This window comes from Heterodontus francisci, chromosome 10 (assembly GCF_036365525.1).
Source record: "Heterodontus francisci isolate sHetFra1 chromosome 10, sHetFra1.hap1, whole genome shotgun sequence".
Classification (NCBI taxonomy): Eukaryota; Metazoa; Chordata; class Chondrichthyes; order Heterodontiformes; family Heterodontidae; genus Heterodontus; species Heterodontus francisci.
The window spans coordinates 122,254,457-122,269,689 of NC_090380.1; the positions used below are offsets into that span (position 1 = coordinate 122,254,457).

A 15,233-nucleotide genomic window follows, 5' to 3' on the forward strand; every position below is an offset into this window, starting at 1 on the left:
TTTCTATTAAAAATTTATTATACATTAATTAATTTCTTTCCTCATTCAGGTGGTCAATGCTGGGGAAGGAACAGCTTCAACCAGCAGTTAGATACAGAGTAAACCTCCCTCTACACTGTCCATCAAACACTCCCCGGACAGGTACAGCACGGGGTTAGATACAGAGAAAAGCTCCCTCTGCACTGTCCTCATCAAACACTCCCAGGACAGGTACAGCACAGGCTAAATAAAGCTCACCTCACCTCTGACCTGCTTGCATTTCGCCCCCAGCTAACCCAGAAGATTCTCAAATGAACATATTATAATTAACTGCACGAGGTGCTTTTGCTCCTTACCCCACCCAGCACGGAATGTCAGTTACGGAGCTGGTGAGCACTGTCCTGCTATTGTAGCTGCTTGATGGGAGACTGTGATGTGCTCATGCCTATTGTATGTTGTGTGCAGTGCAGTGCAGCAGGAAGGTGTTGCAAGTCCACAGTCTGCAGTGCAAGGTTTGCCACTTCTCAGTTACACGCCTCCATCAGTTCCTCTGTGGTCCCCTCACTGCCATCGCTCTCTCCATCACTCTTTGACATTTCCGCTGGCCGCTTCAGTCCCCGCTGTTTGGACAGCGCAAGCGTGTACTGCATATTGTAGCGATTCCAGTCACACCTGGAGTGTACAAATCCAAGAGTGAGTGTGAGTGAAACCAAACATCTCAAACATCAGCACAACAGCCTGAAATCTACAGCTAAACCAAGTATTTGTTCCAATGCATTCACTTTCTCTTCACTTCCTCCCAAGCGCAGGAGCTGAAGTAGATCTGGAAATCTCTCACAATGGCTAGCTTGAGCCTCACACAGTGAGGAGGAGGCTGTTGTGCATAATATACAGATCTAACTGCGTGTCCAAAAACTTTAACCCTAACCCCACAGTTTGGGGAAGGGGGAAAGTCCTTTCTGAAGTCCCTGACTCATTGTCAGAATGCTAGTGGACGGTAACACCTTGTTAGAGGGGACTGCCAGGGGCTTTAACAGGATGGTGCTCTCTGTGCTCTCAGTGTAGAACTCAATCAGAAGGTTGCAGGTTCAAGTCCCACTCCAGAGACCTCAACACAAAATCCAAGCTGACATTCCCAGCACCGTCGGAGGGTCAGTACCGAGGGGGTGCTGCACCCTCGGAGGGTCAGTACCGAGGGGGTGCTGCACCCGAGGTGCCACTTTTCAGATGAGTCATTAAACCAAGACCCTGTCTGTCCTCTTAAAGGTCCTATGGCCTATGAACAACAAGTGGGGGGAAGGGGGGGGCTCCTGCTTTTTGAACCACTACCAATTATCACATTGCTGTGTGTGGGAACTTGCTGTGCACAAATTGGCTGCCAAGTTTCCTACATTACAACAGTGACCGCACTATTGAAAGTACTTCACTGGCTGGAAAGTGCTTTCAGATGTGCTGAGGTGGGAGGTGAAAGGTGCTATATAAATGCAAGCTTTTCTTCTAAGTAGAGGGATGGAGCTCCAGCTCACAGTGAGAAGCTTTTCAGAGACAGACGGGCTCTGGTGTTGATGGGGTGGGGGAAGAGGGAGGGTGAAGAGAACGGGACACTCGACTCTCCGACCCCGACAGGACAGAACTAAGCAGTAATCAGTGCTGCTTATGACCCAGTAAAATGTTCTGATCATCCTTGTCCTCACAATCGAATCCCACCACACCTGGAATCACTGAACCCCAACATGAGCAGCTCCCACATCACTGACAAACACTCTCTCTAAATCCAGCACCTCACTCCTGGGTCTCAAACAATCCCCTTGAAGACTCCTCACTTTGGGCATGTCTTCATCCATCTCCCTCCTCCCCTTACCCTCTCTGATTCTCTGCACAGTTTACAGAGTTAATCTCCATCCCAAATACTGACTGACAGGTTAACATATAGATTGCTGTATGCTGCAGGGTAGTGAGTGTATGCGAAGAGCAATGAGCAAAGAGCAATGCCTGGGCTGGGACTGGATGCTGACGTACAGTTTGGACACGGTGTCGAAGTGATGTTGGATGCTCCTTTGCAGAGACTGGATCATTGGCAGCAAGACGACCGACCTGTGAAAACAAATTCAAAGTCAATGAACAGCAGCCTGAATAAGGAGGCATGCCTCTGGAAAGTGCACTCCACCAGACCTGGGAACTGACAATACAGCCTGAACCTATCTCCAAAATTACTCTTACTCCAGGGAGGAACAATCCCAATCCAACTGGGAGCACAGAGTGTCCACTGGAAAAAACTGTCACTGGCCAATGTGGGAGGGGGGATGGTGGTGGAAACAGCATGGGGATGAACAGTATGGAATCGGAGCTCAATGCAGGTGGGGGTCGGCATGCGGGCGGCGGGGGTCAGCGCGTGGGGGCGGGGGTCAGCGCGTGGGGGCGGGGGAACGGCTGGTCGATTGAACCCATAAATGGGGTTTAAAGAGCTCTAATAATTAGCAGCTGCCAGGTTGAAATCCCAGGGCCAGAATGATGGAGGGTGAGTGAGGGAAATGTTAACTCGCCCCTGGTCAGCGAGGTTGAGGAACCCATACTGGGAAATGCTGCCCCCACAGAACACTGGAATCTCAATCACCACCAACAACCCCCAAAAACCTGTGTCCCACACATCACTCCAACAGACAATGAAGAGGATTCTGTCCCAGACCTCATGCTGCATAAACAACTGGCCCTGGTGTTTATACTGAAATATTATCATGGTACCTTCCCCTCCCAGTGATGTTGACACTGTTACCTCTCGTGCTGCTTCCCTGCACAGCTCTCTGGGTCATTGCATTATGTGAAGGAGGCTGTATAAACAATCAGCAGCCTGCACCCCCCACTCCGCTACCCACCCACCCACCCCAAGCAGCCACCAACACACCTCGCCCGTCCTCACCTGGCCTTCAGCTTCTGTCCATGCAGAGTTAGTAGCCGCTCAGCCCAGGTCAGGAAGAATTCCAGGTGGCGGGAAGTCTCCAGCGCCGAGGCCACAAACTGCAGGACCTTCTCCACGTACAACAGGGGCAGGGTCGAGCACACAACATCAACTGGGAGAGAGAGAAGAGAGGGTCAGGGTGAAGACCGGGCTGAGCTCACAATGGTGACGTGAATAGATCAGAGGCTGGGTGGGCTGGGGGTGGAGGGGAGGGAGGGACAGAGAGAGGAGAGAAAGAGAGGCTGGGGGGGCTGGGGGTGGGACAGAGAGAGGAGAGAAAGAGAGGACAGGGGCGGGGAGAGGTGGGGGTGGGGGAGGAGAAAGAGTGTAAGTGATCGGAGATTCAATAGTCAGGGGAACTGAGGCATTTCTGTGGCGCAAGTGTGAATCCAGGATAGCGTGTTACCTCCCTGGTGCCAGGGTCAAGGATGTCACTGAGCGGCTGCAGAGCATCCTGAAGGGGGAGGGTGAACAGCCAGCAGTCGTGGTCCACATTGGAACCAACGACATAGGTAGAAAGAGGGATGTGGTCCTGCAGTCAGAGTTTAGGGAGCTAGGTAAGAAATTAGCAAACAGGACCTCAAAAGTAGTAATCTCCGGATTCCTCCCAGTGCCACGTGCAAGTGAGTATAGAAATAGAAGGATAAGACAGATGAATGTGTGGCTGGAAAGATGGTGCAGGAGGGAGGCTTCAGATTCCTGGGACATTGGGACTGGCTCTGGGGGAGATGGGACCTGTACAGGTCGGCGGTGTTGCACCTGAACAGAGCCGGGACTGAGTTCCTTGCGGGACGTTTTGCTAATGCTGTTGGGGAAGGTTTGGCAGGGGGATGGGGACCTGAGGATAGACTCAGTTGCGACAGAATCAGAAAATAAAATGAAAGGCAGAAAATTAATGGATGAGTCTGGAAGACAGAGAAAACGAGGGTTAGAAAATAAAAAAGAGAGTTTGGCAGTGTTCAAGGGAATCTATTTCAATGCAAGGAGTATAGCAAATAAAGCAGATGAGCTGAGGGCACAGATAGACACATGGCAGTGTGATATCATAGCTATTACAGAAACATGGCTTAAGGAGAGACAGGAATCGCAGCTCAACAAAAAAGGGGCAATCACACTGCTGGGAGTGTACTATAGACTCCCAAACAGTCAGAGGGAGACAGAAGAGCAGTTATGTAGGCAAATCTCTGAGAAGTGCAAGAACAATAGGGCAGTAATAGTAGGGGATCTTAATTACCCCAATATTAACTGGGATAGTTTTAGTGTGAAAGGAATTGAAGGAGCAGAATTTTTGAGGTGCAACAAGAGAGGGCACAGTTTTAGCCTTAGTTTTAGGAAATGAAGATGGGCAGGTGGAAGGAGTGGCAGTGGGAGAGCATTTTGGTGATAGTGATCATAATTCAGTCAGTTTTAACATAATTATGGAAAAGGACAGAGAGAGAACAGGAGTTAGAGTTCTCAATTGGGGCAAGGCCAATTTTACTGAACTGAGGAGTGATTTAGTGAAAGTGGACTGGAAACAGCTACTTGAGGGTAAATCAGTGTCAGAGCAGTGGGAGGCATTCAAAGGGGAGATTCAAGGGGTTCAGGGTAAACATGTTCCCACAAAGGAAAAGGGTGAGGGGGCCAAATCTAGAGCCCCATGGATGTCAAGGAGCCTACAGGGTAAGATAAGGCAGAAGAGGAAAGCGTATGTCCGACACAGAGAACTCAATACTACAGAAAGCTGAGAGGAGTATAGAAAGTGGAGGGGTGAAATCAAAAAGGAAATTAGGAAAGCAAAGAGAGGGCATGAAAGAATATTGGCAAGCAAAATCAAGGTGAATCCAAAGATGTTTTATCAATACATCAAGAGTAAGAGGATAACTAAGGAGAGAGTGGGGCCAATAAAAGACCAAAAAGGTAACCTATGTGTAGGAGCAGAGCATATTGGTATGGCTCTTAATGAATACTTTACAAAAGAGGGGGACGATGCAGATATTGTAATTAAGGAGGAAGAGTGTGAAGTATTGGATTTGATAAACATTGGGAGAGAGGAAGTATTAATGGGATTAGCATCCTTGAAAGTTGATTAATCACCAGGGCCATATGAAATGCACCCTAGGCTGTTAAAAGAAGACAGGAAATAGCCGGGGGTCTGACCATCATTTTCCAGTCCTCACTGGATACAGGTGTGGTACCGGAGAATTGCTAACATACCTCTGTTTAAAAAGGGAGCGAGGGATAGACCGAATAATTACAGGCCAGTCAGTCTAAACTCAGTAGAGTCATAGAGAGATACAGCACTGAAACAGGCCCTTCGGCCCACCGAGTCTGTGCCGACCAACAACCACCCATTTATACTAATCCTACATTAATCCCATATTCCCTACCACATCCCCACCTTCCCTTAATTCCTACCACCTTCCAACATTAGGGGTAATTTACCTATCAACCTGTAAGTCTTTGGCTGCAGGAGGAAACCGAAGCACCCGGCGAAAACCTACGTGGTCACAGGGAGAACTTGCAAACTCCACACAGGCAGCACCCAGAACTGAACCCGGGTCGCTGGAGCTGTGAGGCTGCGGTGCTAACCACTGCGCCACTGTGCTGCTCACAGTAGTGAGAAAATTATTGGCATCTGTTCTGAGAGGCAGGATAAACTGTCACTTAGAAAGGCACAGGTTAATCAAGGATAGTCAGCATGGATTTGTTAAGGGAAGATCTTTTTTGACCAACTTGATCGAATTTTTTGAAGTAACAAGGAAGATAAAGGTGGTGCAGTTGATGTGGTCTACATGGATTTTAGCAAGTCTTTTGACAAGGTCCCACATGGAGGACAAAAAAAAAAATCCCATGGGATCCAGGGAAATGCAGCAAGGTGGATAAAAAATTGGCTCAGTGGCAGGAAACAAAGGGTAATTGTTGACAGCTGTTTTAGCGACTGGAAGGCTGTTTCCAGTGAGTAGTACTGTGTCCCCTGCTTTTTGTGGTGTATATTAATGATTTGGATGTAAATGTAGGGGGCATGATCAAGAAGTGTGTGGACGACACAAAGATTGTACGTGTGGTAGATAGTGAGGAAGATAGCTGTAGGCTGTAGGAAGATATTGATGGTCTGGTCAGATAGGATTCAACCTGGAGAAATGACCTCCCCAATTGTATCACCTCTCAAAGAAGATAAAGGAATACACGATAAATGGGAAAATACTGAGAGGTGTAGAGGACGTGAGGGACCTTGGAGTGAATGTCCACAGATCCCTGAAGGTAGCAGGACAGGTCAATAAGGTGGTTAAGTAGAAATATGGAATCTGGAACTGTATAACTCATCGATTAGGCCACACTTGAAATACTGTGTGCAGTTCTGGTCACCTCATTACAGAAAGAATGTAATTGCACTAGAGAGGGTACAGAGGAGATTTACGAGGATGTTGCCAGGACTGGAAAAATGCAGTTGTGAGGAAAGATTGGATAGGCTGGGGTTGTTCTCCTTGGAACAGAGAAGGCTGAGGGACATCTGATGGAAATGTACAAAATTGTGAGCAGCCTGGATAGAGTGGAGGTGAAGGGTCTATTCACCTTAGCAGAGAGGTCAGTGATGAGGGGGCATAGATTTAAAGTGATTGGTAGAAAAATTAGAGGGGAGATGAGGAACAACTTTTTCACCCAGAGGGTGGTGGGGGTCTGGAACTCACTGCCTGAAAGGGTAGTTGAAGCAGAAACCCTCAACTCATTGAAAAGGTGTCTGGATATCCACCTCAGGTGCTGTAATCTGCAGGGCTACGGACCAGATGCTGGACAGTGGGATTAGAATAGGTGGATCGTTTTTCGGCTGGCACAGACACGATGGGCCAAGTGGCCTCTTTCTGTGCCTTAAACTTTCTATGATTCTAAGAGAAAGTGGGGAGTGGGGGATAGGAGCAGTCAGGGTCAGGGCCGAGCCGAGCACACAATGGTAACTGGAATAGGGAGAGGGTTGGGAGGGGGTTAGGACAGAGTTAAGCACCTGGTGTCAATGATCCCTGTAGTAGGACTCAACCCAGGATGGGGCCTGCACTCTAACCCTATTCCAGAGCATGGTTTCGGATTCCACTCAGTGATATCACAAGGATATTCAAGGCTGCTCTGCCTGCTGAATGCAAAAATAGTGTAACTGATGTAGATGCAGTGAGTGGTATTGTGTGAATCAGCTGTCTGGTTACTGACCGTAGTGCCATTTCCAGTCACAACGGGCTCAGGGATCAAAGGAAAAAAAGAACTTGCACTTCTGCAAAACCTCGGGCATAATGTGGGAAAATCAGCAGCCAATTTGCACACAGCAAACTCCCTCAAACAGCATTGTGAAAATCACCAGATAATCTCTCTTCCAGACCTGCCAGAAGGAAGGAGTAGGCCATTCAGCCCTTCGAGCCTACTCCACCATTCAATACAATGTCTGATCGACCTCAAACTCCCTATCCCTTAATTCACTTCATATTCAAAAATCTATCCCTGAATCGACCCAACGACTGAGCATCCACAACACAAAGATTCATAACTCTGAGTGAAGAAATCTTTCCACATCTCAGTCCTAAATGACTGACCTTTTTTTGTTTATTTGTTCGTGGGCGTCGCTGACCAGGCCAGTATTTGTTGCCCATCTCTAATTGCCCATGAACCGATTGGCTTGCTAGGCCATTTCAGAGGGCATGTAAGAGTTAACCACATTGCTGTGAGTCTGGAGTCACATGTAGGCCAGACCAGGTAAGAACAGCAGATTTCCTTCCCTAAAGGACATTAGTGAACCAGATGGGTTTTTTACAACAATCAACATTGGTTTCATGGTCACCATTAGACTAGATTTTAATCCCAGATTTATTAATTGAATTCAAATTTCACCATCTGGTGTGGTGGGATTAGAACCCATGTCCCCAGAGCATTAGCCTAGGGCTCTGGGTTACTAGTCCAGTGACATTACCACTAGGCCACTACCTCCCCACTCCTTATGTTCTAAATTTTCCAGCCAGGAGAAACAACCTCTCTGTATCTACCCTATCCAGCCCCTTCTGGATAGGTAACCCAGAGACCCAGGGTATTGCTCTGGGGACATGGGTTCAAACCCCACCACGGCAGAAGGTGGAATTTAAATTCAATTAATAAATCTTTTGAAATCTATCCCATTTAGCTTTCTTTTAGTTTTGGTGGCAGCAGCTTTGACAGTAGCAGAGGTGCGGAGCGAACTTGCAGCTGAGAGGTCAATTTCAGTGTAAGTTAAAAGTTAATTCCCTTTTGTTTTCGGAGGACCAGGGGACTGCTGGGTAAGTAAAAACTATATATTTGGGTGGTTGGATCCGTTGGATTGCTAACCTAACAAGTTTTGACTTTTTTTTTTTGGTTTTTCGGTAGATTTGTTGGGAATTTAGAATAGCGGGAATGGAGGTTAAGGCAGTTGTATGTTCCTCCTGCAGAATGTGGGAGGTAAGGGTCGCCAAGAGTGTCCCTGCTGACTGCATCTGCGGGAAGTGCACCCAACTCCAGCTCCTCGAGAACCGCGTTAGGGAACTGGAGCTGGAGCTGGATGAACTTCGGATCATTCGGGAGGCGGAGGGGGTTATTGAGAGGAGTTATGGGGAGGTAGTCACACCTCAGGTAAAAGAAGTGGGTAGATGGGTTACCGTCAGGGGAAGGAGAGGGAACCAGCAGGCAGTGCAGGGATCCCCTGTGGCCGTTTCCCTCAACAACAGGTATACCGTTTTGGATACTGTTGCGGGGGACGACTTACCAGGGGTAAGCAATGGGGTACAGGTCTCTGGCACAGAGTCTGTCCCTGTTGCTCAGAAGGGAAGGGGGAAGAGGAGCAGAGCATTAGTCATTGGGGACTCCATAGTTAGGGGAACAGATAGGAGGTTCTGTGAGAACGAGAGAGACTCACAGTTGGTGTGTTGCCTCCCAGGTGCCAGGGTTCGTGATGTCTCGGATCGTGTTTTTGGGATCCTTAAGGGGGAGGGGGAGGGGGAGCAGCCCCAAGTCGTGGTCCACATAGGCACCAACGACATAGGTAGGAAGAGAGATGGGGATTTAAGGCAGAAATTCAGGGAGCTAGGGTGGAAGCTTAGAGCAAGAACAAACAGAGTTGTTATCTCTGGGTTGTTGCCCGTGCCACGTGATAGCGAAGCGAGGAATAGGGAGAGAGGGGAGTTGAACGCGTGGCTGCAGGGATGGTGTAGGAGGGAGGGTTTTGGTTTCCTGGATAATTGGGGCTCTTTCTGGGGTAGGTGGGACCTCTACAATCAGGATGGTCTTCACCTGAACCAGAGGGGTACCAATATCCTGGGGGGGGAGATTTGCTAGTGCTCTTCAGGGGGGTTTAAACTAATTCAGCAGGGGAATGGGAATCTAAATTGTAGTTCCAGTGTACAGGATGTTGAGAGTAGTGAGGTCAGGGATAAGGTTACAAGGACGCAAGAGGGCACTGGCAAGCAAGAACTTGGTTTAAAGTGTGTCTACTTCAACGCCAGGAGCATCCAGAATAAGGTGGGTGAGCTTGCAGCATGGGTTGGTACCTGGGATCTCGATGTAGTGGCCATTTTGGAGACATGGGTAGAGCAGGGGCAGGAATGGATGTTGCAGGTTCCGGGATTTAGATGTTTCAGTAAGAACAGAGAAGATGGTAAAAGAGGAGGGGGTGTGGCATTGTTAATCAAGGAGAGTATTACAGCGACAGAAAGGACGTTTGAGGACTCATCTACTGAGGTAGTATGGGCCGAGGTTAGAAACAGGAGAGGAGAGGTCACCCTGTTGGGAGTCTTTTATAGACCTCCGAATAGTTCCAGAGATGTAGAGGAAAGGATAGCGAAGATGATTCTCGACAGGGGCGAGAGTAACAGGGTAGTTGTTATGGGGACTTTAACTTTCCAAATATTGACTGGAAATACTATAGTTCGAGTACTTTAGATGGGTCTGTTTTTGTCCAGTGTGTGCAGGAGGGTTTTCTGACACAGTATGTAGACAGGCCAACCAGGGGCGATGCCACATTGGATTTGGTACTGGGTAATGAACCCGGCCAGGTGTTAGATTTAGATGTAGGTGAGCACTTTGGTGATAGTGATCACAATTCGGTTAGGTTTACCTTAGCGATGGGCAGGGACAGGTATATACCGCAGGGCAAGAATTATAGCTGGGGGAACGAAATTATGATGCGATTAGGCAAGATTTATGATGCGTAGGATGGGGAAGGAAACTGCAGGGGATGGGCACAATCGAAATGTGGAGCTTATTCAAGGAGCAGCTACTGCGTGTCCTTGATAAGTATGTACCTGTCAGGCAGGGAGGAAGTTGTCGAGCGAGGGAGCCGTGGTGTACTAAAGAAGTTGAAGCGCTTGTCAAGAGGAAGAAGGCGGCTTATGTTAGGATGAGACGTGAAGGCTCAGTTAGGGCGCTTGAGAGTTACAAGCTAGCCAGGAAGGATCTAAAGGGAGAGCTAAGAAGAGCAAGGAGAGGACACGAGAAGTCATTGGCGGATAGGATCAAGGAAAACCCTAAGGCTTTCTATAGGTATATCAGGAATAAAAGAATGACTAGAGTTAGATTAGGGCCAATCAAGGATAGTAGTGGGAAGTTGTGTGTGGAATCAGAGGAGCTAGGGGAAGCGTTAAATGAATATTTTTCGTCAGTATTTACAGTAGAGAAAGAAAATGTTGTCGAGGAGAATACTGAGATTCGGACTACTTGGGATTGAGGTTCACAAGGAGGAGGTGTTAGCAATTTTGGAAAGTGTGAAAATAGATAAGTCCCCTGGGCCAGATGGGATTTATCCTAGGATTCTCTGGGAAGCTAGGGAGGGGATTGCAGAGCCTTTGTCCTTGATCTTTATGTCGTCATTGTCGACAGGAATAGTGCCGGAAGACTGGAGGATAGCAAATGTTGTCCCCTTGTTCAAGAAGGGGAGTAGAGACAGCCCTGGTAATTATAGACCTGTGAGCCTTACTTCGGTTGTGGGTAAAATGTTGGAAAAGGTTATAAGAGATAGGATTTATAATCATCTTGAAAAGAATAAGTTCATTAGCGATAGTCAGCACGGTTTTGTGAAGGGTAGGTCGTGCCTCACAAACCTTATTGAGTTTTTCGAGAAGGTGACCAAACAGGTGGATGAGGGTAAAGCAGTGGATGTGGTGTATATGGATTTCAGTAAGGCGTTTGATAAGGTTCCCCACAGTAGGCTATTGCAGAAAATACAGAAGTATGGGGTTGAAGGTGATTTAGAGCTTTGGATCAGAAATTGGCTAGCTGAAAGAAGACAGAGGGTGGTGGTTGATGGCAAATGTTCATCCTGGAGTTTAGTTACTAGTGGTGTACCGCAAGGATCTGTTTTGGGGCCACTGCTGTTTGTCATTTTTATAAATGACCTGGAAGAGGGTGTAGAAGGGTGGGTTAGTAAATTTGCGGATGACTCTAAGGTCAGTGGAGTTGTGGATAGTGCCGAAGGATGTTGTAGGGTACAGATGGACATAGATAGGCTGCAGAGCTGGGCTGAGAGATGGCAAATGGAGTTTAATGCGGAAAAGTGTGAAGTGATTCACTTTGGAAGGAGTAACAGGAATGCAGAGTACTGGGCTAATGGGAAGATTCTTGGTAGTGTAGATGAAGAGAGAGATCTTGGTGTCCAGGTACATAAATCCCTGAAAGTTGCTACCCAGGTTAATAGGGCTGTTAAGAAGGCATATGGTGTGTTAGCCTTTATTAGTAGGGGGATCGAGTTTCGGAGCCACGAGGTCATGCTGCAGCTGTACAAAACTCTGGTGAGACCGCACCTGGAGTATTGCGTGCAGTTCTGGTCACCGCATTATAGGAAGGATGTGGAAGCTTTGGAAAGGGTGCAGAGGAGATTTACTAGGATGTTGCCTGGTATGGAGGGAAGGTCTTACGAGGAAAGGCTGAGGGACTTGAGGTTGTTTTCGTTGGAGAGGAGGAGGAGGAGAGGTGACTTAATAGAGACATACAAGATAATCAGTGGGTTAGATAGGGTGGATAGTGAGAGTCTTTTTCCTCGGATGGTGATGGCAAACACGAGGGGACATAGCTTTAAGTTGAGGGGTGATAGATATAGGACAGATGTTAGAGGTAGTTTCTTTACTCAGAGAGTAGTAGGGGCGTGGAACGCCCTGCCTGCAACAGTAGTAGACTCGCCAACTTTAAGGGCATTTAAGTGGTCATTGGATAGACATATGGATGAAAATGGAATAGTGTAGTTCAGATGGTTTCACAGGTCGGCGCAACATCGAGGGCCGAAGGGCCTGTACTGCGCTGTAATGTTCTAATTCTAATTTAGCACGGTGGTAGTACCACACAACACGATGGAGGGTATGCTCAATGTGAAGACGGGACTTGGTCTCCACAAGGACTATGCGGTGGTCACTCCTACCAATACTGTCACGGACAGATGCATCTGCGACAGGATGATGGGTGAGGACGAGGTCAAGTATGTTTTTCCCTCTTATTGGTTCCCTCACCACCTACCGCAGGCCCAGTCTAGCAGCTATGTCCTTTAGGACTCGGCCAGCTCCATCAGTCGTGGTGCTACCGAGCCACTCTTGGTGATGGACATTCTGCCCTTGCCACCCTCAGTGCTTCCTCCAAGTGCTGTTGAACATGGAGGAGCACTGATTCCTTGACTGAGGAGGAGGCGGTGAGTGGTAATCAGCAGGAGGTTTCCTTGCCCATGTTTGGCCTGATGCCATGAGACTTCATGGGGTCTGCAGTCAATGTTGAGGACTCCCAGGGCAACTCCTTCACGACTGTATACCACTGTGCCACCACCTCTACTGGGTCTGTCCTGCCGGTGGGATAGGACATACCCGGGGATGGTGATGGTGGTGACTGGGACATAGTCATACTCACGGAATCATACCTTACAGACAATGTCAGGCTGTTGCTTGACTAGTCTGTGGGACAGCTCTCCGAACTTTGGCACAGGCCCCCAGATGTTAGTGAGGAGGACTTTGCAGGGTCGACAGGGCTGGATTTGCTGTTGTCGTTTCCGGTGCCTAGATCGATGACAAGAGGTCCATCCGATTTCATTGCTTATTGACTTTGTAGCAGTTTGATACAAGTGAGTGGCTTATCAATTTTAAACCCTTCAAGAGTCTGAATTTCCTCCTCTTTCACCATGACCTGTACAGCTTCTTCCTTGGTAAAGACAGATGCAAAGTATTAATCTAATACCTCAGCCATGCCCTTTGTCTTTATGCACAAATCCCTTTTTGGTCCCTAATCGGCCCCACACCTCCTTTTACTACCCTTTTACTATTTATACGCCAATAGAAGACTTTTGGATTCCCTTTTATGTTAGCTGCCAGTCTCTTTTCATACTCTCTTTGCTTCTCTTATTTGCTTTTTCACTTCCCGCTAAACTTTCTATATTCAGCCTGGTTCTCCATTGTATTGTCCACCCGACATCTGTCATAAGCACTCCTTTTCTTCATCTTGATCTCTATTTCTTCTGTCATCCAGGAGTTTTTTCCCCTTCATGGGAATATACCATGACTGTACCTGAACTATCTCTTCTTTAAAGGCAGTGCAAAGGTGTCACACAAGAAGTTATTTCATAAAATGTAGGGTTCACGGGACTCAGGGGTAATATATTTATATGGATAGAGGACTGGTTAATGGACAGGAAGGACAGTCGGAATAAACGAGACATTTCTAGGTTGGCAGGCTGAAACTAGTGGGGTACCACTAGGATCAGTGGTGGCACCTCAACTACTTACAGTCTATATTAATGATTTGGATGAAGGGAATATATTATAGCCAAATAAGAAAGCAAGTTGTGAGGAAGGATATAAACAGGATAAGTGAGTGGGCAGAAATTTGGCAGATGGAGTATAATTAAGAAAAGCCAGCATGGATTTGCTAAGGGCTTCTTCTTAGGCAGTGTCTCGGGAATGAGGATAACTTTCTTCCACTCTGGAGATGTGGGTCCTGAGGTGACTGAATAGTCTAATTCTGGATCTGCACACTCTGCCACAGGTGGGACAGGTGGCAGGTGGTGTTTGGTGAGGCGAGTGGGTGGGATGCTCAAAATTCCAAGCATTCCTTCCGCTGTTTGCACTTGGTCGCTGTCTGGGCATGTTAATGTTGTTCGAACTGGCTGGCACTCTCGCGGATGCTTCTTCTCCATTTTGGCGCTCTTGGGCAAAAGATTCCCACGAATCAGTGGAGATGTCATATTTTTTTAGGGAGGCTTTAAGGATATTCTTGTAGCATTTCCTCTGCCCTCCTGGCAACCTCTTGCCATGACAGAGCTCAGAGTAGAAAGCTTGTTTTGGGAGTCCTGTGTCAGGCATGCGGACGATGTGGCCCACCCAACATAACTGACTAGCCATGACCAGTGTCTCAATACTGGGGATGTTGTCCTGAGAGAGGACACTGATATTGGAGCACCTGTCCTGCCACTGAATTTGCAGGATCTTGCAGAGGCACCACTGGTGATATCTCTCCAGAGCTTTGAGGTGTCTGCTGTACAATGTCCATGTTTCCAACACATACAGGAGAGCAGGTAACACTGCGGCCCTATAAACCGTGAGCTTGGTGCCAGGTTTGAGGCCTTTGTCATCAAACACTCCTTTTCTCAGATGACCGAAGGCTGCGCTGGCACAGTGGAGGCGATGCTGAGTTTCATCGTTGATGTCTGCCCTTGCTGAGGGGAGGCTCTCAAGGTATGGGAAGTGATCCACATTGTCCAGTGGTTCGCCATGGATCTTGATAGTCAGGAGGAGCAGGCTGGTAGAGGACCTCTGTCTTCCGGATCTTTAGCTTAAGGCCCATTCTTCTATACAATTCCGTGAATGTATCGATGAGGGTTTGAATCTTGGCCTCTGAGTGTGCGCAGATGCAAGTGTCATCAGTGTATTGCAGCTCGATGACCGAGGTTGGAGTGACTTTGGTTCTGGGCTGCAGACGTCGTAGGTTAAATAGTTTCCCGCCCGTCACGTAGAGTAGATCTACTCCCACAGGGAGCTTCATGGAGATGAGGTGGAGTGTTGCAGTGAGTAGGATGGAAAAGAACATTGGTGCGATGATGCAGTCTTGCTGGACCCCAGCTTGCACTCGGATTGGGTCAGTGGCAGATCTGTTAGCAAGGATTACAGCTTGTATGTCGTCGTGCAGCAGGCGGAGGATGGTGATGAATTTCTCCGGGCAGCCAAATTTGAGGAGGATGTTGCATAATCCCTCCTGGTTGATAGAGTCGAAGGCATTTGTCAGGTCAGAGAAGACCATGTATAAAGGTTGGTGCTGCTCCTTACATTTTTCTTGGAATTGTCTTGCTGTGAAGATCATGTCCACT

General features: G+C 47.9%; 1 protein-coding gene across 1 annotated transcript in view; it reads right to left on the reverse strand.

The window, feature by feature from the left end:
* pwp2h (PWP2 small subunit processome component) overlaps positions 1-15,233 on the reverse strand; it is a 72,869-nt gene continuing 57,636 nt past the window's right edge. The window contains exons 21-23 of the mRNA XM_068040032.1: positions 2,897-3,047; positions 1,999-2,073; positions 1-651 (exon numbers count right to left, since the gene is read on the reverse strand). Of these exons, the coding sequence (XP_067896133.1) occupies positions 504-651; positions 1,999-2,073; positions 2,897-3,047 (374 nt within the window). The 3' untranslated portion in view covers positions 1-503. The remainder of the gene's footprint in view (positions 652-1,998; positions 2,074-2,896; positions 3,048-15,233) is intronic.